This window comes from Girardinichthys multiradiatus, chromosome 12, assembly GCF_021462225.1.
Source record: "Girardinichthys multiradiatus isolate DD_20200921_A chromosome 12, DD_fGirMul_XY1, whole genome shotgun sequence".
NCBI lineage: Eukaryota > Metazoa > Chordata > Actinopteri > Cyprinodontiformes > Goodeidae > Girardinichthys > Girardinichthys multiradiatus.
Window position 1 is genome coordinate 52,825,634 of NC_061805.1, and position 27,588 is coordinate 52,853,221.

General features: G+C 44.1%; 1 protein-coding gene across 4 annotated transcripts; it reads left to right on the forward strand.

The window, feature by feature from the left end:
• The first annotated feature begins 1,162 nt into the window (after positions 1 to 1,162).
• ddx31 (DEAD (Asp-Glu-Ala-Asp) box polypeptide 31) lies at positions 1,163 to 26,022 on the forward strand. 4 transcript variants are annotated; one of them, XM_047382539.1, is made up of 21 exons: positions 1,163 to 1,509; positions 1,970 to 2,088; positions 11,461 to 11,592; positions 11,673 to 11,806; positions 11,893 to 11,968; positions 12,790 to 12,833; positions 12,933 to 13,003; positions 13,111 to 13,220; positions 13,302 to 13,343; positions 13,918 to 13,982; positions 14,336 to 14,455; positions 14,551 to 14,657; positions 14,772 to 14,998; positions 15,081 to 15,224; positions 15,301 to 15,360; positions 15,585 to 15,635; positions 15,725 to 15,864; positions 23,273 to 23,357; positions 24,715 to 24,826; positions 24,902 to 25,142; positions 25,538 to 26,022. In XM_047382539.1, exons 2-21 carry the CDS (start codon positions 1,978 to 1,980, stop codon positions 25,656 to 25,658), a joined length of 2,193 nt encoding a protein of 730 aa, XP_047238495.1. In that variant the 5' UTR covers positions 1,163 to 1,509; positions 1,970 to 1,977; the 3' UTR covers positions 25,659 to 26,022. The 4 variants fall into 4 exon arrangements, with proteins under 4 accessions (XP_047238495.1, XP_047238494.1, XP_047238493.1 ...); XM_047382538.1 differs by having other exon boundaries at positions 1,164 to 1,509; positions 1,935 to 2,088; XM_047382537.1 differs by lacking the exon at positions 1,163 to 1,509 and adding an exon at positions 1,516 to 1,799 and having other exon boundaries at positions 1,935 to 2,088.
• Positions 26,023 to 27,588: the final 1,566 nt, after the last annotated feature.

Genomic DNA, 27,588 nt, shown 5'->3' on the forward strand with positions numbered 1-27,588 from the left:
TTAGTGAAAATATAATAATAAAGACACAACACTGGGTGAAAAGAGAGGGAAAATGGAGAAAAAGGCCAAAATGCCTGAACATGCTCCCGAACAAAGTCTAATATCTCGGAATCCGTACATGGTATTTGAAAATTTTTTAAACTGTGGGCGACAGCTGTCCCTCGTCCCCAATCATGGATATTTTCATAGCTCTATGTCATTCACAGTATAAAATATGATTTTTGAAAGAAATGGTGTCACTCATGGATTACAGGTCAAGCTCTCATTGAAAATACATGGGAGAAGGCCTACAGAATTCCTGTGCGTCTTGGCGATCGAGGGTGTTTTGACAGAAATCTATGACACTTAGAACAATTTTGAAATTATTGTGTGAAAGCAGAGGCCCGGGCCTACAATCTGACCGAAAATTGTGGCTGTAGAGCGAAATTTGTGGCCGTGAGGGCCAGTTGAAACTCATTTTTCCTGAAAAAAATCCCCTCTTTCTACACTCTAGTAACTGCCATCTCCACTGTAAAGAGTGTGATTTTCTGTCAAACTTTGTGTCGCTTGGAGTCTAATTTTAGAGAAACCGTAGCAGTTATCAACAAACCGTTTTCACTTCTGAAGAGCCGACGGATTTTCCTACAAACTGAAAGTCAAACTGTTTTTCTAGGTGAAAGTATGGCGATACAGTAGAGCCTCAAAAACAGTGAATTTTGAGGATTTCTTCGCCCCTGACTCCATTCATTCCTATGGGGTTTTTGGGGCTCGGTTTTTCGTTAATGACGTCGCCATAGTAACTCGAAACGCCAATAAAAGTAATAGCACACCTCACGGGACCGAGCCGGTCGTTTTGATGTATATATTGTGGGGGTGCACGCAGCGGTTCGGGCCGCATTAATTTTGACGGAAGAAAAATAAAGATATAAATAAAGAGACCAGTTTAGAGGTGCATAGTAATAGGTGCCTGCCATAGCATTGCATGGAGGCAGTGCATTGCTTCGCAATGCACTGCTCTCCTATGCAATGCTATGGCAGGCCCCAATTATATCTGCTCAAGGAAAACAGACACAGTTTCCTGCTTTCCTCATTCAGATCTTTTTCCATCCTATAAGTTAGACAACATGAATCCACTCAACAGTTCCTGGGTTTTTATTTCATTATCTGGTCAAAGGTTACAGAAAGAAAGAACATACAGAAAGTGATCCGTAGTACCAACAGCTTTGAAAACAAAGAAAGACATCACTGCTGTTAAGGATCAGGTTTTGTAACTAAAAACTGTCTGCATCACTGAGAAGCTCATGGACCTTCTACCTTTGTGCAGATCACCCACCTATCATCTGCACCGATTATTCCAGCAGGTCCATCCAGATTTAAGGCAGCATCTCCCCTCTCACCGCTCAGCACACTTAGCTGCACAATGCGCCGGCTGACCTTTAAAGAGTAGATCCACATCCAGAAGGCGTGGCCTCCATGACGTAGCAGGAAGAGGCTCCCACGTGTTTCAGCTTGAATCCGGACAGTTTGTAGGTGAGGTCTTATGCAATTTTCTGTTAAAGTCTTGATGTACTTTAGTTTTTATTTTTTCATTTTACTCTAAACGTTTACAGACCGGAAGTTAAACGTCAGTCTGACGCAATGAGCCTGAGTAGTTTGTTTTTAAACATGGCGGATTTCGTCCTGAGCAGAGAAGCTGCTGCGGAGCTCCGTTAGAAAAAGATCTGTTTAAAGTGTCCATGTGCGTCGGGGGTCGTGAACAAACACCTGGTGCTGATCCCAGCGTCACGTTTTAATACGTTTGAGTCAGTGACGTCACACAGGTGATCCTGCTGCAATTTTAAAGAATCCTGGGAAACAGTTTGAGCTGCAGCAGCTGAGCTAAAGTCTACCGATTTTTACAGGAAGTCTGGTCTGACGCTGATTCTTCTTCAAGTGTTCTGTTTGGGTCTCTGCAGTGTCTGGACCCACACCTGTTACCTGTGTGACGCAGGTCCGAGGATGATGTCATCAGCAGAGGAGCAGCTGTGTCTGAACATCTGCACCAGTGTGCCTTCATCACCATCACTTCCCAGCAGCAGGAAATGGCCAGGCCAGCAGAAATGGGCCTCAGTGAGTAAGAACCACCAGAACCCTGAGCTGACACGTGGTTGGTGCTGGTCCAACAGAACCCTTCCAGACTCATAGGCTGGACTGCTGTAATTTTCTGTTTTACATCATTTCACCTAAAATGAGACAGAAGAACAGCAGGTGGTTCTGATGAAGATGATGACAGTTAGTGATGAAGATGATGACAGTTAGTGATGAAGATGATGACTGTTAGTGATGAAGATGATGACAGTTAGTGATGAAGATGATGACTGTTAGTGATGAAGATGATGACTGTTAGTGATGAAGATGATGGCAGTTAGTGATGAAGATGATGACTGTTAGTGATGAAGATGATGGCAGTTAGTGATGAAGATGATGACTGTTAGTGATGAAGATGATGACTGTTAGTGATGAAGATGATGGCAGTTAGTGATGAAGATGATGACTGTTAGTGATGAAGATGATGACTGTTAGTGATGAAGATGATGACTGTTAGTGATGAAGATGATGACTGTTAGTGATGAAGATGATGACAGTTAGTGATGAAGATGATGACTGTTAGTGATGAAGATGATGGCAGTTAGTGATGAAGATGATGACTGTTAGTGATGAAGATGATGACTGTTAGTGATGAAGATGATGACTGTTAGTGATGAAGATGATGACTGTTAGTGATGAAGATGATGACTGTTAGTGATGAAGATGATGACTGTTAGTGATGAAGATGATGACTGTTAGTGATGAAGATGATGGCAGTTAGTGATGAAGATGATGACTGTTAGTGATGAAGATGATGGCAGTTAGTGATGAAGATGATGACTGTTAGTGATGAAGATGATGACTGTTAGTGATGAAGATGATGGCAGTTAGTGATGAAGATGATGACTGTTAGTGATGAAGATGATGACTGTTAGTGATGAAGATGATGACTGTTAGTGATGAAGATGATGACTGTTAGTGATGAAGATGATGACTGTTAGTGATGAAGATGATGACTGTTAGTGATGAAGATGATGACAGTTAGTGATGAAGATGATGACTGTTAGTGATGAAGATGATGACTGTTAGTGATGAAGATGATGACTGTTAGTGATGAAGATGATGACTGTTAGTGATGAAGATGATGACTGTTAGTGATGAAGATGATGGCAGTTAGTGATGAAGATGATGACTGTTAGTGATGAAGATGATGGCAGTTAGTGATGAAGATGATGACTGTTAGTGATGAAGATGATGGCAGTTAGTGATGAAGATGATGACTGTTAGTGATGAAGATGATGACTGTTAGTGATGAAGATGATGACTGTTAGTGATGAAGATGATGACTGTTAGTGATGAAGATGATGACAGTTAGTGATGAAGATGATGGCAGTTAGTGATGAAGATGATGACTGTTAGTGATGAAGATGATGACTGTTAGTGATGAAGATGATGACTGTTAGTGATGAAGATGATGACAGTTAGTGATGAAGATGATGACAGTTAGTGATGAAGATGATGACAGTTGGTGATGAAGATGATGACAGTTAGTGATGAAGATGATGACAGTTAGTGATGAAGATGATGACAGTTAGTGATGAAGATGATGACAGTTGGTGATGAAGATGATGACTGTTAGTGATGAAGATGATGACTGTTAGTGATGAAGATGATGACTGTTAGTGATGAAGATGATGACTGTTAGTGATGAAGATGATGACTGTTAGTGATGAAGATGATGACAGTTAGTGATGAAGATGATGACTGTTAGTGATGAAGATGATGACTGTTAGTGATGAAGATGATGACTGTTAGTGATGAAGATGATGACTGTTAGTGATGAAGATGATGACTGTTAGTGATGAAGATGATGACTGTTAGTGATGAAGATGATGACTGTTAGTGATGAAGATGATGACAGTTAGTGATGAAGATGATGGCAGTTAGTGATGAAGATGATGACAGTTAGTGATGAAGATGATGACAGTTAGTGATGAAGATGATGACAGTTGGTGATGAAGATGATGACAGTTAGTGATGAAGATGATGACAGTTAGTGATGAAGATGATGACAGTTAGTGATGAAGATGATGACAGTTGGTGATGAAGATGATGACAGTTAGTGATGAAGATGATGACAGTTGGTGATGAAGATGATGACAGTTAGTGATGAAGATGATGACTGTTAGTGATGAAGATGATGGCAGTTAGTGATGAAGATGATGACTGTTAGTGATGAAGATGATGACAGTTAGTGATGAAGATGATGACAGTTAGTGATGAAGATGATGACAGTTGGTGATGAAGATGATGGCAGTTAGTGATGAAGATGTGAGGAAGATGATGACAGTTAGTGATGAAGATGATGACAGTTAGTGATGAAGATGATGACAGTTGGTGATGAAGATGATGACAGTTAGTGATGAAGATGATGACAGTTGGTGATGAAGATGATGACAGTTAGTGATGAAGATGATGACAGTTGGTGATGAAGATGATGACAGTTAGTGATGAAGATGATGACTGTTAGTGATGAAGATGATGGCAGTTAGTGATGAAGATGTGAGGAAGATGATGACTGTTAGTGATGAAGATGATGACTGTTGGTGATGAAGATGATGACAGTTAGTGATGAAGATGATGACTGTTAGTGATGAAGATGATGACAGTTAGTGATGAAGATGATGACAGTTAGTGATGAAGATGATGACAGTTGGTGATGAAGATGATGGCAGTTAGTGATGAAGATGATGACTGTTAGTGATGAAGATGATGACAGTTAGTGATGAAGATGATGGCAGTTAGTGATGAAGATGATGACAGTTAGTGATGAAGATGATGACAGTTAGTGATGAAGATGATGACAGTTGGTGATGAAGATGATGGCAGTTAGTGATGAAGATGATGGCAGTTAGTGATGAAGATGATGACAGTTAGTGATGAAGATGATGGCAGTTAGTGATGAAGATGATGACAGTTAGTGATGAAGATGATGACAGTTAGTGATGAAGATGATGACAGTTGGTGATGAAGATGATGACAGTTGGTGATGAAGATGATGACAGTTAGGTGATGAAGATGATGACAGTCGTGATGAAGATGATGGACAGTTAGTGATGAAGATGATGACAGTTGGTGATGAAGATGATGACAGTTAGTGATGAGATGATGACAGTTGGTGATGAAGATGATGACAGTTAGTGATGAAGATGATGACTGTTAGTGATGACAGATGATGACAGTTAGTGATGAAGATGATGACAGTTAGTGATGAAGATGATGACAGTTAGTGATGAAGATGTGATGAAGATGATGACAGTTAGTGATGAAGATGATGACAGTTAGTGATGAAGATGATGACAGTTGGTGATGAAGATGATGGCAGTTAGTGATGAAGATGATGGCAGTTAGTGATGAAGATGATGACAGTTAGTGATGAAGATGATGGCAGTTAGTGATGAAGATGATGACAGTTAGTGATGAAGATGATGACAGTTAGTGATGAAGATGATGACAGTTGGTGATGAAGATGATGACAGTTAGTGATGAAGATGATGACAGTTAGTGATGAAGATGATGACAGTTAGTGATGAAGATGATGACAGTTGGTGATGAAGATGATGACTGTTAGTGATGAAGATGATGACTGTTAGTGATGAAGATGATGACTGTTAGTGATGAAGATGATGACTGTTAGTGATGAAGATGATGACTGTTAGTGATGAAGATGATGACTGTTAGTGATGAAGATGATGACTGTTAGTGATGAAGATGATGACAGTTAGTGATGAAGATGATGACTGTTAGTGATGAAGATGATGACTGTTAGTGATGAAGATGATGACTGTTAGTGATGAAGATGATGACTGTTAGTGATGAAGATGATGGCAGTTAGTGATGAAGATGATGACTGTTAGTGATGAAGATGATGGCAGTTAGTGATGAAGATGATGACTGTTAGTGATGAAGATGATGGCAGTTAGTGATGAAGATGATGACTGTTAGTGATGAAGATGATGACTGTTAGTGATGAAGATGATGACTGTTAGTGATGAAGATGATGACTGTTAGTGATGAAGATGATGACAGTTAGTGATGAAGATGATGGCAGTTAGTGATGAAGATGATGACAGTTAGTGATGAAGATGATGACAGTTAGTGATGAAGATGATGACAGTTGGTGATGAAGATGATGACAGTTAGTGATGAAGATGATGACAGTTAGTGATGAAGATGATGACAGTATGCATGATGCCCTGTGGGATGACGATGATGACAGTTAGTGATGAAGATGAGCGACAGTTGGTGATGAAGACGATGACAGTTAGTGATGAAGATGATGACTGTTGCGTGATGAAGATGATGGCAGTTAGTGATGAAGATGATGACTGTTAGGATGAGATGATGACAGTTTAGGATGAATGATGCTTGATGACAGTTAGTGATGAAGATGATGACAGTTGGATGATGAAGATGATGGCAGTTAGTGATGAAGATGATGACTGTTAGTGATGAAGATGATGACTGTTAGTGATGAAGATGATGGCAGTTAGTGATGAAGATGATGACTGTTAGTGATGAAGATGATGACAGTTAGTGATGAAGATGATGACAGTTAGTGAGGAAGATGATGACAGTTAGTGGATGAAAGATGATGACAGTTAGTGATGAAGATGATGACAGTTGGTGATGAAGATGATGACAGTTAGTGAGGAAGATGATGACAGTTGGTGATGAAGATGATGACAGTTAGTGATGAAGATGATGACAGTTGGTGATGAAGATGATGACAGTTAGTGATGAAGATGATGACTGTTAGTGATGAAGATGATGGCAGTTAGTGATGAAGATGTGAGGAAGATGATGACTGTTAGTGATGAAGATGATGACTGTTGGTGATGAAGATGATGACAGTTAGTGATGAAGATGATGGCAGTTAGTGATGAAGATGTGAGGAAGATGATGACTGTTAGTGATGAAGATGATGACTGTTGGTGATGAAGATGATGACAGTTAGTGATGAAGATGATGACAGTTAGTGATGAAGATGATGACAGTTAGTGATGAAGATGATGACAGTTAGTGATGAAGATGATGACAGTTGGTGATGAAGATGATGGCAGTTAGTGATGAAGATGATGGCAGTTAGTGATGAAGATGATGACAGTTGGTGATGAAGATGATGACAGTTAGTGATGAAGATGATGACAGTTGGTGATGAAGATGATGACAGTTAGTGATGAAGATGATGACTGTTAGTGATGAAGATGATGGCAGTTAGTGATGAAGATGATGACTGTTAGTGATGAAGATGATGACAGTTAGTGATGAAGATGATGACAGTTAGTGATGAAGATGATGACAGTTGGTGATGAAGATGATGGCAGTTAGTGATGAAGATGTGAGGAAGATGATGACAGTTAGTGATGAAGATGATGACAGTTAGTGATGAAGATGATGACAGTTGGTGATGAAGATGATGACAGTTAGTGATGAAGATGATGACAGTTGGTGATGAAGATGATGACAGTTAGTGATGAAGATGATGACAGTTGGTGATGAAGATGATGACAGTTAGTGATGAAGATGATGACAGTTAGTGATGAAGATGATGACAGTTGGTGATGAAGATGATGACAGTTAGTGATGAAGATGATGACAGTTGGTGATGAAGATGATGACAGTTAGTGATGAAGATGATGACAGTTGGTGATGAAGATGATGACAGTTAGTGATGAAGATGATGACAGTTAGTGATGAAGATGATGGCAGTTAGTGATGAAGATGATGACAGTTGGTGATGAAGATGATGACAGTTAGTGATGAAGATGATGACAGTTAGTGATGAAGATGATGACAGTTAGTGATGAAGATGATGACAGTTAGTGATGAAGATGATGACAGTTGGTGATGAAGATGATGACAGTTAGTGATGAAGATGATGACAGTTAGTGATGAAGATGATGGCAGTTAGTGATGAAGATGATGACTGTTAGTGATGAAGATGATGTCAGTTAGTGATGAAGATGATGACTGTTAGTGATGAAGATGATGACTGTTAGTGATGAAGATGATGACTGTTAGTGATGAAGATGATGACTGTTAGTGATGAAGATGATGACAGTTAGTGATGAAGATGATGGCAGTTAGTGATGAAGATGATGACAGTTAGTGATGAAGATGATGACAGTTAGTGATGAAGATGATGACAGTTGGTGATGAAATTGAAAGATATGAAGATGATGACAGTTAGTGATGAAGATGATGACAGTTAGTGATGAAGATGATGACAGTTAGTGATGAAGATGATGACAGTTGGTGATGAAGATGATGACAGTTAGTGATGAAGATGATGACAGTTGGTGATGAAGATGATGACAGTTAGTGATGAAGATGATGACTGTTAGTGATGAAGATGATGGCAGTTAGTGATGAAGATGATGACTGTTAGTGATGAAGATGATGACAGTTAGTGATGAAGATGATGACAGTTAGTGATGAAGATGATGACAGTTGGTGATGAAGATGATGGCAGTTAGTTATGAAGATGTGAGGAAGATGATGACAGTTAGTGATGAAGATGATGACAGTTAGTGATGAAGATGATGACAGTTGGTGATGAAGATGATGACAGTTAGTGATGAAGATGATGACAGTTGGTGATGAAGATGATGACAGTTAGTGATGAAGATGATGACAGTTGGTGATGAAGATGATGACAGTTAGTGATGAAGATGATGGCAGTTAGTGATGAAGATGTGAGGAAGATGATGTACTGGTTAGTGATGAAGATGATGGACTGTGGTGATGAAGATGATGACAGTAGTGCATGAAGATGATGATGTTAGTGATGAAGATGATGCCGTTAGTGATGAAGATGTGAGGAAGATGATGGACTGTTAGTGATGAAGATGATGACGTTGGTGATGAAGATGATGACAGTTAGTGATGAAGATGATGACATGTGTGATGAAGATGATGACAGTTGTGATGAAGATGATGACAGTTAGGTGATGAAGATGATGACAGTTGTGATGAAGATGATGACAGTTAGTGATGAAGATGATGACAGTTAGTGATGAAGATGATGACAGTTGGTGATGAAGATGATGACAGTTAGTGATGAAGATGATGACAGTTGGTGATGAAGATGATGACAGTTAGTGATGAAGATGATGACTGTTAGTGATGAAGATGATGGCAGTTAGTGATGAAGATGATGACTGTTAGTGATGAAGATGATGACAGTTAGTGATGAAGATGATGACAGTTAGTGATGAAGATGATGACAGTTGGTGATGAAGATGATGGCAGTTAGTGATGAAGATGTGAGGAAGATGATGACAGTTAGTGATGAAGATGATGACAGTTAGTGATGAAGATGATGACAGTTGGTGATGAAGATGATGACAGTTAGTGATGAAGATGATGACAGTTGGTGATGAAGATGATGACAGTTAGTGATGAAGATGATGACAGTTGGGTGATGAAGATGATGACAGTTAGTGATGAAGATGATGACTGTTAGTGATGAAGATGATGGCAGTTAGTGATGAAGATGTGAGGAAGATGATGACTGTTAGTGATGAAGATGATGACTGTTGGTGATGAAGATGATGACAGTTAGTGATGAAGATGATGACTGTTAGTGATGAAGATGATGGCAGTTAGTGATGAAGATGTGAGGAAGATGATGACTGTTAGTGATGAAGATGATGACTGTTGGTGATGAAGATGATGACAGTTAGTGATGAAGATGATGACTGTTAGTGATGAAGATGATGACAGTTAGTGATGAAGATGATGACAGTTAGTGATGAAGATGATGACAGTTGGTGATGAAGATGATGACAGTTAGTGATGAAGATGATGACAGTTGGTGATGAAGATGATGACAGTTAGTGATGAAGATGATGACAGTTGGTGATGAAGATGATGACAGTTAGTGATGAAGATGATGACAGTTGGTGATGAAGATGATGACAGTTAGTGATGAAGATGATGACAGTTAGTGATGAAGATGATGACAGTTGGTGATGAAGATGATGACAGTTAGTGATGAAGATGATGACAGTTGGTGATGAAGATGATGACAGTTAGTGATGAAGATGATGACTGTTAGTGATGAAGATGATGGCAGTTAGTGATGAAGATGATGACTGTTAGTGATGAAGATGATGACAGTTAGTGATGAAGATGATGACAGTTAGTGATGAAGATGATGACAGTTGGTGATGAAGATGATGGCAGTTAGTGATGAAGATGTGAGGAAGATGATGACAGTTAGTGATGAAGATGATGACAGTTAGTGATGAAGATGATGACAGTTGGTGATGAAGATGATGACAGTTAGTGATGAAGATGATGACAGTTGGTGATGAAGATGATGACAGTTAGTGATGAAGATGATGACAGTTGGTGATGAAGATGATGACAGTTAGTGATGAAGATGATGACTGTTAGTGATGAAGATGATGGCAGTTAGTGATGAAGATGTGAGGAAGATGATGACTGTTAGTGATGAAGATGATGACTGTTGGTGATGAAGATGATGACAGTTAGTGATGAAGATGATGACTGTTAGTGATGAAGATGATGGCAGTTAGTGATGAAGATGTGAGGAAGATGATGACTGTTAGTGATGAAGATGATGACTGTTGGTGATGAAGATGATGACAGTTAGTGATGAAGATGATGACTGTTAGTGATGAAGATGATGACAGTTAGTGATGAAGATGATGACAGTTAGTGATGAAGATGATGACAGTTGGTGATGAAGATGATGGCAGTTAGTGATGAAGATGTGAGGAAGATGATGACAGTTAGTGATGAAGATGATGACAGTTAGTGATGAAGATGATGACAGTTGGTGATGAAGATGATGACAGTTAGTGATGAAGATGATGACAGTTGGTGATGAAGATGATGACAGTTAGTGATGAAGATGATGACAGTTGGTGATGAAGATGATGACAGTTAGTGATGAAGATGATGACTGTTAGTGATGAAGATGATGGCAGTTAGTGATGAAGATGTGAGGAAGATGATGACTGTTAGTGATGAAGATGATGACTGTTGGTGATGAAGATGATGACAGTTAGTGATGAAGATGATGACTGTTAGTGATGAAGATGATGACAGTTAGTGATGAAGATGATGACAGTTAGTGATGAAGATGATGACAGTTGGTGATGAAGATGATGGCAGTTAGTGATGAAGATGTGAGGAAGATGATGACAGTTAGTGATGAAGATGTGAGGAAGATGATGACAGTTAGTGATGAAGATGTGAGGAAGATGATGACAGTTAGTGATGAAGATGTGAGGAAGATGATGACCGTCGTCCGTTAACGAGCCGAACAGATAACGAGTTTAACACTGACCGGCTGTTAAACATCAGCTGATGTTTCCTTAGAAGAAGAAGAAAGCCGAGAAGAAGACGTTCAGCTACCTAGAGGAGGTGGAGGGGAGGCGCTCCTTCAGACAGAGACCACAGTTTTCTCACACGGCTGATGAAGAGGAGGTGGAGGCTGCAACTTATCTTCAGGTGGCCACTCCCTCTAACATGAGTCATTTGCAGTATTTCATTCATCAGAGGTAATAAAACAAAAGGTGTGTGATATGCAGGCCCGGCCCACTGAGCTGACCCACAGATCACCACAGAAGAAGAAAAGGAAGGAGGAGATGAAGGAAACAGGACATAGCAGCATCAAGACCTCCTCACTCTTCAAACACAATCCAGAGATCCCAGATATCCACAGGTAGGCTCAGCTGTGATTGGCCGAAATGATCTTCTGCTAATTGGTTTGATCAAACTTGTCAATGATTTCCTGTTTTATTCCCGCAGACCATCCGTCTCCCAAATAAAGGAGAAGATTTTCTCCTCTGACTCCTTCTCAGACCTCCACCTGCACCCTCACCTGGTACCACACACACCTGATTTCATGATTCATAATATTCAGTGTTTCTGTCATGATTTGTGGTTTCGCTGCTCCGCCCACAGTGTTCCGTCTGCTCCGTTCTAAGATGTTTGATCGGGAACGTCATGCAGTGAATGTTGGGAAGATTTCAGTGACAGTAGTGATACATCCAGGAGTTCTGTCTCCTTCCAGCCAGTGTCTCTTTCTGCTGCAGGACTCACAGCTTTGTGTCCAATCAGAGCCCAGAGTGCAGAGAGACACGCCCACACTCTCATTCACTCCCAGTAGATTTCACCTCTGAATGGTTCTGTAGAACCTGGACCTGAAGGTTTTGTTTAACCTGTCAGATATTCTACAGGAAATACCGCAGACACACAACTGTGAGGTCACCAGAAGGCTCTGACACTCCCGGGTCAAGAATTGTTCTGATAGGACTTGTGGTTTTCTCACTGTGACGCTGAACTTGTTGTTTGTGTTTCTGTGAAAAAGAGGGAATCACCATAGCAACCATTGACTCAGTTTTCTAAATCTCTGGTAGTTGGTTGGCTCGGTGGCTTCAGGAGGAACAGATTTGAACTCATATGAAGCTAAATCCTCTTCTTCAGCCCTCAAATCCATTTTGTTGTGTAGTTTAAACAGAAACTTGTTGAGTTTTCATTTCATTGATTTGATACCAAACGTTTTTAGAAAAGAGAAGTTGATCCATGTTGGATCTTCATGCTGGAGCTCCTTTTAATGTTTCTTTTAAATTCTTCTCATTTTTGAATCTAAAACATGGGAGGTTCCTAGCTCCTGAGTTCTGATTGGCTGTTTGTGTCCTCCAGGTGGCGACACTCAACAAAGTCTTGAATGTCTCCAGACTGACCAGGTGTGTTCACACACACAGATATAAACTGCACACAGGTAGTCCTCTGAAGCCAGAGTGCCTGAACTTTAATTGTGTGTGTGTGTGTTTGTGTGTGTACAGCGTTCAGAAACAGACCATTCCAGCTCTTCTGTCCGGACGGGATGCTGCGGTCCGGTCTCAGACAGGTTCAGGTGAGTCTCACCTGCAGCAGATCACATCCTGACTATGCCCTGGGCTTCTTCCTGTGAATCCAGTTTTCTGGTTCTACAGAACCCTCACTGTCATTCAACCTGTGCAGGGAAGACTCTGTGTTATGCCGTCCCACTGGTTCAAAGTCTTCAGTCCATGGAGCCAAAGGTCAGCCGGTCCGACGGTCCACTTGCTCTTATCGTCGTTCCAACCCGAGAGGTTCGCTTCCTCCAATACTTTAACTCTTCATTCCTGGTCTTCTGGTTGGAACTCTAACTGATGTCTTCTCCTGTTTCCCAGCTCGCTCTGCAAACCTTCCAGACCTTCCAGAAGCTTCTGAAGGTATCAGAACCCATTTAGAGTAGAAGACGTACTGATATGCAGCATGCCAGGAAAATCGTCCTTCTGACACACGTTTCTCTGGGTTATCATTCTGAAGTAAAGCTCACAGGAAACCTGAGTTAACATCAGATCAGACTTTAAAGGTCAGAAGATCCATAAAACCGTTAAACTTCCTCCAAATAAAATGAGTTCCTTCCAGGATCTTCATCTGATCTAAATGTTGTACCTGGAACAGAATCCAACAGTTATTCCTGCTGCTGTGGCTGTGCACTGTCTCCAGATATTAGTCACTTTCTATTTCTGAGGATACATTTTATTACTGAATACTTAAGGAGGTTTTTGCACCGCAATATGTTGGGGAGGGGCAGGGTTTCTCTGAGCTTCTTGTAGCTGATCAGGCCGACTCATCCTCTAAGGTCTCGTTAAAGAAGCGGACATTTTTGAAACCTCAGGATGATGGTGGTAACCCGCCCATTCCTGACTAGTTCAGGTGGGACAGGAGTGGGCCTGGAGCTGCACTTCCTGCCAAACAGATGTTCTGTTCAGTCTGAGTCAGGCATGTTTCTGTCTGCAGCCGTTCACCTGGATCGTTCCGGGTGTTCTGATGGGAGGAGAGAAGAGGAAAGCGGAGAAGGCCAGGTATCATCACCTTCTTTAATGTTCTGACTCTACAGACATCAGGTTAGTGTTCAGTGTTTTCCCACTCAGAACCACAGAACATCTGGTTGATTTTAAAAGGAGCTCACCCAGTCCACTCAGGTAGGATTTACCCTTAGCGGGTCCATCCCTGCTGGACGGAAGTTCTGGTGTGTTTTTCTTCATTCATAAAAAATCTTAAAGGTTCTGGAGTCACTTCAGTGTTTCATGGTTGTAAAAAAAAAACAAGTTTAACTCCACCTAACTTAAATGACTACGTAAATATTCCTGTGATACACCGATTTCTGACCTGGTAGGAACCAGTCTGCAGGTTCTAACGTATTCTCGCTCCTCAGGATCCGTAAAGGAATCAACATCTTGATCTCTACCCCTGGACGTCTGGTGGATCACATCAAACACACCCTAAGCATCGCCTTCAGCGCTGTGCGCTGGCTGGTTCTGGACGAGGCCGACAGGTGAGTCACACCTCATCTCTGCCAATAAACCCACCAGTTTTCCTCTAACTAGCCAGTTACTGGAGTTTAAAACCAGTTCCTTTATCTGCCTGCAGGACCCTGGATCTAGGCTTTGAGAAGGATCTTACTGTGATCTTAAATAGTTTGAACTCCACAGGACCGACCCGGCAAAATGTTCTGCTGTCTGCAACACTGACACAAGGTAAAGACACAAGATACACCTGAGTAAAACTCTGTGCTGCCCCCCAGAGGACACAACGTTTTTAAGTATAAACGGTAATGTCATCAGCGAACGGTGTAACTTCTTCTGTTTCAGCTGTGATTCGGTTAGCAGACGTCTGTTTAAAAGATCCAGTTAGCATAAGTGTTTCTGGCTCCGCCTCCTCTGACCTCACCACTGCCGATAATGTAATGCCTGAGCCTGCCACAGCTAGCCAATCAGAGAGCTTTGCCATTCCGGAGGCTCTAAAGCAGGATGTAACGGTGGTTCCCAGTAAGGTCCGACTGGTTTGCCTGGCTGCCTTCATCCTGGATAAATGCAAGGTGATGACATAAAAACAAACTAACATTTGTCATTTGAAAATGCTGGTTGCCGTGGAGGCATGACCGCCTGCTGCTCTTTCAGTTCTCTCACAACAAAGTCATCGTGTTCATCTCGAGCTGCGAGGCCGTTGAGTTTCTCCACTTACTCTTCAACTCCGTCCTCTCCAAGCACTCAGCCAACCAGGAGCTCAGCTTCCTGCGTCTCCATGGCAACATGAAACAGGAGGTAAAACAAGCCCCTGCTGCCAACAGTTTCTATCTCCAAGTCCTGTGTTTGATAGCGTGTTTGTTCCATCCCCTAGGAACGTTCCCAGGTGTTTCAGGAGTTTTCAGGTTCCCAGTCCGGAGTCCTGCTGTGTACGGTCAGTGTGTGCACCAGGGGGTACCACATACTACACTCATAAACATTACCACCTTGATGGAACTGAGATGTTAGACTTTAATGCCCAGAAATCATCTCAAAACCTGAAACAGGACTTTATTGAGCTCAGATGACTTGTTAGGTTGGGTTGGGTTCCTATAGGTCAGACAAGTTCCAGGTTCTCTCTGTGCATCATTTTTGTGCTTCTGCTTCTGTCTGTTCCAGGATGTAGCAGCCAGAGGGTTGGACCTTCCTCAGGTCACCTGGATCGTTCAGGTAAACATGAGATGCAGTCAGGATGTATGTACACACGCCTGAACCAGAACCAAGGTTAGAGGTCGGTGTGCCTTTTGTCTGTGTTTCAGTATACTCCTCCAACATCAGCTGCTGAGTATGTTCACCGAGTCGGCCGCACGGCTCGCATAGGAGGAAAAGGAAACAGCCTCCTCTTCCTCACACCTGCTGAGACTCTCTTCATCACTGAGCTGGCCAATCATAACATCAGGTGGGTAGATTGACAGCTGCTGTGAGCCAATCACTGGCCACTACATGCAGTATTATCACTGAAACATTTTAGTACTTTGTAGTACAGTTGTACCTTGTAGTATCTTCATACTACCTACCAAGTCATTACCTGATCTGTGTTTGGACTGTTCTGATCCTGTGGAGCTTCCTGAGTTATCAGAAATACAGGTCCTTCTCAAAAAATTAGCATATTGTGATAAAGTTCATTATTTTCCATAATGTCATGATGAAAATGTAACATTCATATATTTTAGATTCATTGCACACTAACTGAAATATTTCAGGTCTTTTATTGTCTTAATACGGATGATTTTGGCATACAGCTCATGAAAACCCAAAATTCCTATCTCACAAAATTAGCATATTTCATCCGACCAATAAAAGAAAAGTGTTTTTAATACAAAAAACGTCAACCTTCAAATAATCATGTACAGTTATGCACTCAATACTTGGTCGGGAATCCTTTTGCAGAAATGACTGCTTCAATGCGGCGTGGCATGGAGGCAATCAGCCTGTGGCACTGCTGAGGTCTTATGGAGGTCCAGGATGCTTCGATAGCGGCCTTTAGCTCATCCAGAGTGTTGGGTCTTGAGTCTCTCAACGTTCTCTTCACAATATCCCACAGATTCTCTATGGGGTTCAGGTCAGGAGAGTTGGCAGGCCAATTGAGCACAGTGATACCATGGTCAGTAAACCATTTACCAGTGGTTTTGGCACTGTGAGCAGGTGCCAGGTCGTGCTGAAAAATGAAATCTTCATCTCCATAAAGCTTTTCAGCAGATGGAAGCATGAAGTGCTCCAAAATCTCCTGATAGCTAGCTGCATTGACCCTGCCCTTGATAAAACACAGTGGACCAACACCAGCAGCTGACACGGCACCCCAGACCATCACTGACTGTGGGTACTTGACACTGGACTTCTGGCATTTTGGCATTTCCTTCTCCCCAGTCTTCCTCCAGACTCTGGCACCTTGATTTCCGAATGACATGCAGAATTTGCTTTCATCCGAAAAAAGTACTTTGGACCACTGAGCAACAGTCCAGTGCTGCTTCTCTGTAGCCCAGGTCAGGCGCTTCTGCTGCTGTTTCTGGTTCAAAAGTGGCTTGACCTGGGGAATGCGGCACCTGTAGCCCATTTCCTGCACACGCCTGTGCACGGTGGCTCTGGATGTTTCTACTCCAGACTCAGTCCACTGCTTCCGCAGGTCCCCCAAGGTCTGGAATCGGCCCTTCTCCACAATCTTCCTCAGGGTCCGGTCACCTCTTCTCGTTGTGCAGCGTTTTCTGCCACACTTTTTCCTTCCCACAGACTTCCCACTGAGGTGCCTTGATACAGCACTCTGGGAACAGCCTATTCGTTCAGAAATGTCTTTCTGTGTCTTACCCTCTTGCTTGAAGGTGTCAATAGTGGCCTTCTGGACAGCAGTCAGGTCGGCAGTCTTACCCATGATTGGGGTTTTGAGTGATGAACCAGGCTGGGAGTTTTAAAGGCCTCAGGAATCTTTTGCCCCTCCTTGAACCGTCACCTTAACGTGGTGGAGGGGTTTGAGTGCTCAAATGATCCTAGAGGCTATGTTGTCTGGGGCCTAAATGCCCCTGGTAGGGTCTCCCATGGCAAACAGGCTCTAGGTGATGGGTCAGACAAAGAATGGTTCAAGAACCCCTCATGAAGAACAAAATATCGAGGCACGTGACGTCGCCCGGTACGGCGGAGCCGGGGTCCCACCCTGGAGCCAGGCCTGGGGTCGGGACTCGTCGGAGAGCGCCTGGTGGCTGGGTTGCTCCTCGCGGGACCCGGCCGGGCCAAGCCCGAACGAGAGACGCGAGGCCATCCCCCAGTGGGCCCACCACCTGCAGGGGGAACCGTGAGGGACCGGTGCAAAGAGGATTGGGTGGCGGACGAAGGTGGAGACTTCAGCGGCCCGATCCCCGGATGCTTAGGCTGGCTCTAGGGACGTGGAATGTCACCTCGCTGGGGGGGAAGGAGCCTGAGATTGTGCGGGAGGTCGAGAGATATCGACTAGAAATAGTCGGGCTCGCCTCCACGCACAGCGTGTGCTCCGGAACCCATCTCCTTGAGAGGGGTTGGACTCTCTTCTACTCTGGAGTGGCCCGCAGGGAGAGGCGGCGGGCTGGTGTGGGTTGCTTGTTGCCCCCCAGCTCAGCCGTCTCGTGTTGGGGTTTACCCCAGTGGATGAGAGGGTCGTATCTCCGCGCCTTCGGGTTGGGGAGAGGTCTCTGACTATCATTTCAGCCTACGGGCCGAGTGGTAGTGCGGAGTACCCTGCCTTCTTGGTGTCCCTGTCGGGGGTGCTGGATAGTGCCCCTCCCGGGGACTCCATTATTCTGCTGGGGGACTTCAACGCCCACGTGGGGAACGACAGTGACCCCTGGAGAGGCGTGATCGGGAGGAATGGCCTCCCCGATCTGAATCCGAGTGGTGTTTTATTATTGGACTTCTGTGCTAATCACGGATTGTCCATAACGAACACCATGTTCAAACATAAGGGTGTCCATCAGTGCACTTGGCACCAGGACACCCTAGGCAGGAGGTCGATGATCGACTTTGTTGTCGTATCATCAGACCTTCGTTTTGGACACTCGGGTGAAGAGAGGGGCTGAGCTGTCCACTGATCATCACCTGGTGGTGAGTTGGATCCGCTGGAGGAGGAGAAAGCCAGACAGACTTGGCAGGCCCAAGCGCATAGTGAGGGTCTGCTGGGAACGCCTGGCGGAGCCCTCGGCCAGGGATGTATTCAACTCCCACCTCCGGGAGAGCTTCGACCAGATCCCGGGGGATGTTGGAGACATAGAGTCCGAGTGGACCATGTTCTCCGCATCTATTGTTGATGCTGCTGCCCATAGCTGCGGCCGTAAGGTCTGCGGTGCCTGTCGTGGCGGCAATCCCAGAACCCGGTGGTGGACACCGGCAGTAAGGGATGCTGTTAAGCTGAAGAAGGAGTCCTATCGGTTGTGGTTGGCTTGTGGGACTCCTGAGGCGGCTGACGGGTACCGTGAGGCCAAGCGTGCTGCGGCCCGGGCTGTGGCAGAGGCAAAAACTCGGGCCTGGGAAGAGTTCGGTGAGGCCATGGAGAAGGACTACCGGTTGGCCTCGAAGCGATTCTGGCAAACCGTCCGGTGCCTCAGGAGGGGGAAGCAGTGCTTTGCCAACACTGTTTATAGTGGGGGCGGGAGACTGCTGACCTCGACTGAGGACATTATCGGGCGGTGGAAGGAATACTTCGAGGATCTCCTCAATCCTGCCATCACGCATTCCCTGGTGGAAACAGAGGCTGGGGACTCAGGGTTGGACTCTTTCATCACCCAGGCTGAAGTCACCGAGGTGATTAAAAAGCTCCGCGGTGGCAGGGCTTTGGGGTTGGATGAGATCCGCCCTGAGTACCTCAAGTCTCTGGATGTTGTGGGGCTGTCATGGTTGACACGCCTCTTCAACATTGCGTGGCGGTCAGGGACAGTGCCTCTGGACTGGCAGACTGGGGTGGTGGTCCTCCTTTATAAGAAGGGGGACCGGAGGGTGTGTTCCAACTACAGGGGGATCACACTCCTCAGCCTCCCTGGTAAGGCCTACGCCAGGGTATTGGAGAGGAGAGTCCGACCGATAGTCGAACCTCGGCTTCAGGAGGAACAGTGTGGTTTTCGTCCCAGCCGTGGAACACTGGACCAGCTCTATACCCTCTACAGGGTACTCGAGGGTTCATGGGAGTTTGCCCAACCGGTTCACATGTGTTTTGTGGACCTGGAGAAGGCATTTGACTGTGTCCCTCGTGATGCCCTGTGGGGGGTGCTCCAGGAGTATGGAATCGGGGGCCCTTTATTAGGGGCCATCCGGTCCCTGTACGAGCGGAGCAGGAGTTTGGTCCTCATTGCCGGCACTAAGTCGGACCTGTTCCCAGTGCATGTTGGACTCCGGCAGGGCTGCCCTTTGTCGCCGGTACTGTTTATAACTTTTATGGACAGGATTTCTAGACGCAGCCAAGGGTCAGAGGGGGTCTGGTTTGGGGACCAGTGGATTTCGTCTCTTCTTTTTGCGGATGACGTGGTCCTGCTGGCCCCCTCTAGCCAAGACCTACAGCATGCGCTGTGGCGGTTCGCAGCCGAGTGTGAAGCGGCTGGGATGATGATCAGCTCCTCCAAGTCCGAGGCCATGGTACTCGACCGGAAAAGGGTGGCTTGTCCTCTTCAGGTTGGAGGGGAGTTCTTGCCTCAAGTGGAGGAGTTTAAGTATCTCGGGGTCTTGTTCACGAGTGAGGGAAGAATGGAGCGGGAGATCGACAGACGGATCGGTGCGGCTGCCGCAGTAATGGGGGCGCTGTGCCGGTCCGTTGTGGTGAAGAGAGAACTGAGCCGAAAAGCAAAGCTCTCAATTTACTGGTCGGTCTACGTTCCTACCCTCACCTATGGCCATGAACTTTGGGTCATGACCGAAAGAACGAGATCCTGGATACAAGCGGCTGAAATGAGCTTCCTCCGTAGGGTGGCCGGGCACTCCCTTAGAGATAGGGTGAGGAGCTCGGCCATCCGGGAGGAGCTCGGAGTAGAACCGCTGCTCCTCCACATCGAGAGGAGCCAGTATGTGGCTCGGGCATCTATACCGGATGCCTCCTGGACGTCTTCCTCGGGAGGTGTTCCAGGCACGTCCCACCGGGAGGAGGCCCAGGGGACGGACCAAGATGCGCTGGAGGGACTATGTCTCTCGGCTGGCCTGGGAACGCCTTGGGCTCCCCCTGGAGGAGCTGGAGGAGGTTGTCTGGAGAGAGGGACGTCTGGGCGTCTCTGCTGAGTCTGCTGCCCCCGCGACCCGGTCCTGGATAAGCGGAAGACGACGAACGAACGAGGAATCTTTTGCAGGTGTTTAGAGTTAACTCGTTGATTCAGATGATTAGGTTCATAGCTCGTTTAGAGACCCTTTTAATGATATGCTAATTTTGTGAGATAGGAATTTTGGGTTTTCATGAGCTGTATGCCGAAATCATCCGTATTAAGACAATAAAAGACCTGAAATATTTCAGTTAGTGGGCAATGAATCTAAAATATATGAATGTTAAATTTTCATCATGACATTATGGAAAATAATGAACTTTATCACAATAAATGCTAATATTTTGAGAAGGACCTGTATTAGCTTTATCTAAACCTTCAACTTGTATGTTAGACCCAATCCCAACCAAATTATTTAAGGAAGTGTTCCCTCTGATTACCAGCCCCATTTTAGATATGATTAATCTATCTTTAGTAAATGGATCAGAACCACAGGCTTTTAAGGTAGCTGTAATTAAACCTTTACTTAAGAAACCTTCGCTTGATCGAGATGATTTAATAAATTACAGACCTATATCCAATCTTCCATTCTTATCTAAAATTCTTGAGAAAATAGTTGCTAATCAAATGTGTGAACATTTATACAGCAATGACCTGTTTGAAGAGTTTCAGTCAGGTTTCAGAGCTCATCATAGCACTGAAACAGCTCTGCTGAAAGTCACTAATGATATTCTTATGGCCTCAGATAATGGACTTGTGTCTGTTCTGGTTCTGTTAGATCTCAGTGCTGCATTTGATCCAGTCGATCATAATATTCTCTTAGAAAGGCTGGAATATGCTGTAGGGATCAGGGGAACAGCGCTAGGCTGGTTTAAATCTTATCTGTCTGACAGATTCCAGTTTGTTCATGTAAATGATAAATCATCTTTAAACTCCAGGGTTAATTGTGGAGTACCACAGGGTTCAGTACTTGGGCCAATTCTCTTTACTATATATATATGCTTCCAATAGGTCAAATTATCAGGCAGCATAGGATACATTTTCACTGTTACGCTGATGATACTCAGCTTTACTTATCCATAAATCCTGATGAACCCAACCAGTTAGATAGACTACAAGCAGGTCTTGAAGATATAAAAACTTGGATGACTTTAAATTTTCTGCTTCTAAATTCAGACAAGACAGAAGTTGTCGTCTTTGGACCGGAGTCTTTAAAAAAGAAACTGCTTAGTCAATCACTTAACCTGGATGGCATTAAATTGACCTCTGGTAATAAAGTAAAAAACCTTGGTGTTAACTTTGACTAGGACATGTCATTTAAATCCCATATTAAACAGGTTTCTATGATTTCCTTCTTTCATCTCCAGAACATTGCCAAAATTAGAAATATTCTGTCCAGGAGTGACGCTGAAAAACTAGTCCATTCATTTGTTACTTCAAGGCTGGACTATTGTAATTCTTTACTATCAGGATGTCCACAAAATGCAGTTAAAAGCCTTCAGCTGATTCAAAATGCTGCAGCAAGAGTTCTGATGAAAATTAAAAAGAGAGATCATATTTCTCCTATTTTAGCTTCCCTTCATTGGCTCCCTGTTAAATCCAGAATATAATTTAAAATTCTCCTCCTCACATATAAAGCCCTTAATGATCTAGCTCCATCATACATCAGAGATCTGATTGGTCCATATGTTCCTAACAGAGCACTTTGTTCTCAGACTGCAGGTTTACTGGTGGTTCCTAGAGTCTCTAGAAGTAGAATGGGAGGCAGATCCTTTAGTTATCAGGCTCCTCTCCTGTGGAACCAGCTCCCAGTTTTAGTCCGTGAGGCAGACACCCTGTCTACTTTTAAGGCTAGGCTTAAAACTTTCCTTTTTGATAAAGCTTATAGTTAGAGTGGCTTAGTTTATCCTGAGCTATCTCTGTAGTTATGCTGCTATAGGCTTAGGCTGCTGGAGGACATAATGACCACTTTCACCCTCTTCGCTACATTCTCATACTACTCTCCAATTTTACATTATTTGCTGTTATTTCAGTTTTTAACTTTGTTCTCTCTTTTCTCTTCCTAGAAGCTACACCTGGCCTGACTCTGTGTCTACCTGTGACACCTTTCTGGAGAGGGGCATCATCCAAGCTTCTGCTGGCAACAACTTAATGCTCACCTTCTACAGATGATCCACATAGCCCTGTCTTTTAGTGTTTAACCCTTTCTCTCTCCTAGACATGGCTACTGACTGAGCTTCTACTGTGACTAACTCTATGTGCTCTTTTTCAGACTCTAACCTTGAAAACTGGATCAGAGTTTATCTGTTCTTTCTTTCTAGATGAAACGACTAAAGGAGCTACATCCATTAACATTTACTTTTCCTTCCCATAGAAAGTACTCCTGGATCAGTGCTTCTTTGTTCTCTTTGTGTCTCTGCTCTGTTCTCTCTAACCTCCAGTCGGTCGTGGCAGATGGCCATAATGTTTAGGACTGTTGTAACTTGTGGTACCTTCATAGTAATGTGTACTATTGTCATAGGAAGACATGAGAAGATGTAACACTGAACAACTTATCTAGATGGGCCCTCTGATTGGTACCTGACTGATGTTCTTGTTGTTTGGTTTCAGCGTATCAGAGATGAAGTTAGAGGACATTCTTTCATGTCTGATGAAGGACGACACCTACAAGGGTCGGGGAAAGTACCACAGCCAGGTAGGTGCTGTTCAGGGAGCATCAGAGAGCCATGGTTCTCAAACTGTGGTACGTGTACAGCTGGTGGCACTTAAGCTTGGGACACACGCCCGACTTTCACAGTGCCAACAGATTTAGAAAAGACTTGGAGTTTCCTCCAACAGACTCGTTTTAGCAGATTGTAATTTTAATGACTGAAAACTGGACCTACAGAAAGTCCCAGGCTTCAAGCTTAGAAAAATATTAGTTTAATCATTTTTAATGTGAGCAGAATCTAATTGATGAAGATGGACCCTTGATTCATCAGAACTTTCATAGAACTGAGGTGGCGAGCATTTCAGAACTCCAGTCCAAAGTGAAGCAGATGACTCCAACATGTTTCTGTTGGAGTTTTATTCATATATCCAGAACCACTTAACGGGTCGTATTCGCTGCCACTGGAACACAGTAAGATGTTAGCCCGTTGCTATGGTAACACTGCCATAGCATGGGCAGCGGAGGCAGACAATGTCTCAGAAACCAGATCAGGTCCATTCTGGTTCAGTAATTCCATAATGGATCATGTTAATTACTGAGAGTATGATGTGATGGATATGAGGTGGTTCTGATCCGCTCCTGATTATCTGATCTGACAGAAACAATGGCAACAGGCTCTGTTTAATGAGACGGAAACATGAAGATGACGGAACGAACAGAACCAGTTTCAGTGCAGAACTTCAGTGAACAGATGCTGATGCTGTTTGTTCACAGGATGATTTATCTCCAACAAGAAGCTGAAACTCCAGCTGTTGTTCAGAACCCACCAGAGGTTTAAATCATTTCCAGGTTTTTAAGGGCGTTCTAGTCATGGGTCGGTGTGAGATTCTCACACTGTGATACCACAGCTCTCACCGTATGAACACGGATACTTGGACCTGTTGACGGTTTAAAGCTGGTTCAGATGTGTCTTCAGCATATTCCAGACAAACAAAACGGACAAGAAACAGAAACGGATAAAATGTCATCTTTAGAATAAAACCAATAAACCTTTTGGTCCATTTCTTCATAGCATCTCCTAGAAGTATCAGTCAGAACCGTTTGGACAGAACTGTGTTCCCAGACCTTGTTAGGAGGAACATTTTCATCTCAGAAATGAACTGATCCATCCGTCAGTTGGTCTGACAGGGAAGCTGGAGAACTTTAGTTCTGTTTCACAAAATTGGACCAGGATATACTTTACAATGACCTTTGACCCTGATCAAAGTTGTTTCCAAATTTTTATCCAGTGGTTTCTGCGTTTGTCAGGAGTCAGTAATCTTTGATCTTCTGCAGATGGACCATAGAACGTTTCTATGGTCCATCTGCAGAAGGTCTTCTGAGCAATGTCTTGTCTTCTCAGACTTCGTCCCAAGCTCTACAGCAGGACATCCGAGAACGCGCCACCGTCCTTCAGACCGACCTGGAGAACTTTGTGCACTCCGACGCTCAGTCGCTGCAAGCTGCAAAGAAAGGTACACTGATCATGTGACCTCAGTCAGGTTGAATTGCTGTGCTCTAATTGGCTGATCTGTCATGCAATGTCTCAGCGATGCAGTCGTTCTTGCGGGCCTACACCACCTACCCCGCCTACCTCAAACACATCTTCCACATACGCCGACTCCACCTGGGACACACCGCCAAGAGCTTTGGCCTGAGAGATGCCCCTCAGGGTCTGAGCTCTGCCCTGGTCCCCAGGGGCTCCAGGAACCAGGTCCGCAACCGGAGCCAGCACCAGGCCAAGAAAAGGCTAGGAAGTCCAAGGAAGAACCAAAACCCTGGGAGGAAAAGGTGAGTGAATGAACTCCAGGAGTAACAAAACTAGCCCCACTGATGGACAGTATCTCCCATGCATGAAGCTGCTTCAGAACATCATCTGAAGTGACAGACTGCTGCATCAGAGGAACGGGACCTGTCATTTCTACTTTGTTATGCTGCTGGTGACACCTGAATGTCCCCTCTGAGGGACCATAAACGCTGTATCTGCTCTATCCTTCCTGATCCAACATTGGGTCCTGTGTCTAATACTAGATTACCCAGGGTTCCCTGTTTCTGTTACTATGGAAACCTACTGTCTCTGGTTGCTTATGTGCTTCAGCGCTGAGTGGCTGCTGCTGAAATGCTTTCTGGGAGCTGTAGTAAACGTCAGCTTCAGGTTGAATATTTCTGCTGTGTTCCTCGATCAGGTTCCATCCTGGTCAAAGGGAGGCCAGTCTGCTTCGATCAGAGTTCTCCAGTGGGTTGGAGGGAGAAGTTGCCAAGAAGAACAAGAAGAGGAAGGTCATTCAACAGCTGGAGATGGACTGATGATGATTCTGAGCAGAATGAGGTTTAACAAGCTGAGGAGTTTTCAGGTCACTGTTCCAGGCCCTGAGAGAAACCTAATCCTGGAGCTGCTGCAGAAACAGATTAAACTCTGGGAGATGGAGCACGGTTTATTTTGAGTGAAAAGCAGGAAGCAGGAAATGATCAGGACTGATCTGTGAGAAGTTTCCAGTACCATCTCAGTAGAACTAAACCACCTGATTGAACTTAGAACTAAAGATAAGAGTGTGACATCCTGACACAGAAGATCTTTGTTCAGACTCAGAGGAATTTTATTTTCATATTTTTAGCTGATGAATTACTTCCATCTTCATGTTTGTCTCAGTAAAATAAAATCAAAACCAGACTGAATGTTTCAAGTTTTTATTTCTGCATCAAACACATTTTAAACTGAATCTTTCCGCCTGATCCGGGTCAGCTTGGAGCAGCTTAGGGTTCTGGGAGGTTCCAGAAGGTTCCTCGGCAGTCAGTAAGACCAGCAGCAGCTTCTCTGGGTAACAGAAGAACCCGAGGAGATTCTGTTTCAGTCATTTACAATATTCATTTATTACATCTAATTCTGTTGGTCCTGATCTTCAGCTGGTTCCTCCCCTCACAAGCTGCCTGCTCTCATGGTCCATTGGGTTTAACTGAACTGCATTTAAGAAATAAAATGAGAAAAAATCCCCAAACCGTCACCTCTCAGAACCTTTCGGATTTAACCTCCTTCCATGTCCACAGCTTCATCTCCACATGTCCAGTTTCTGCATGTGTGTCTCCACCTGCTGTAGAACTTTTCTGTCCAATCAGCCCAGAGTGAAGAGACACGTCCACACTGTCATTCACAGCTGAGACCGGTTCTGGGTCTCAGTGTAAGAAGTCAGACATTATAACCTCACGGTTAAAACCAGACCAAGAGTCCATGCCTCCATTACTATTGGGTCATTACTAGCGGGTCAGTGGTTCCTCTAGAGCTCGCAGAGAGCTCTAAATACTGCTGCATGCATTTATCCAGCACCTTCCCACATCTCTGAGCGTCTGCACCATTAAAACCCATCCTGATCCCTCGGGTCAGCGGATCAGCTGCTCCTCAGTGGGCCTGAAATGAAGCTCAGAGGGAACCAGGTTCTGCCGCAGCAGCTCCTTAATGTGGACCACTTTTTATTTTCAGTGTTTTTAGTTTATTGTTCTGGTTTTGTACTCATTTAAAGTGCTTTAGAAATGAAACCACTTCTGCACCAAACCTGAATCACTTCTGAAGTCCAAACAACACTCAAACCATTTCCAAATCACAGTCGAAACCGCATTTGAACCGGTTCCATACCACTTTAAAGTCACAGCAGACCCACGCCTGAATCAGATCTGGGCCAAATCCAACAACTTCTAGACACTTCTGAACCACAACCAAACTGAATCAAAACCACTTCAGAACCTCCTTTCAGACTCATCAGAACCACTCTGGGCTGTACCTACACTAACTGTTCTTATTTTAATCCCTTCAGAAGGGAAAATATACAAGGTTCTACAGCACAGCCCACTGGATCTCATCCAAACCAGCTCCGCACAGTTTCCAGATCACATCCAGACTCCATCTGAACCGAACAGAACATCACTTCTGAAACCCTTCCAAACCAGAACCAGGCAGCTAAATCTGAATCCAAACTGAACCCCATGTGACCTGCGGCTTCCACTCAGCACCAGAACCCTTTAAATGTTGCAGCTCTTTGTTCCCTTTTAGCTGCATCAATATTTCAGGCTGAAGTTAATATTTCATCATCAGAGGAGCTTCTCAGACCCGTGATCAATAAATCATTTATCAGAATCCGGACGCCGCACAGAACCAACCAAACTTCAGCTTATAATTTTTTACACAAGGTTGGGTTTTTTTTTTTTTGGTCCTGTTCATATGTTCATTCAATTCAATTATATTCAG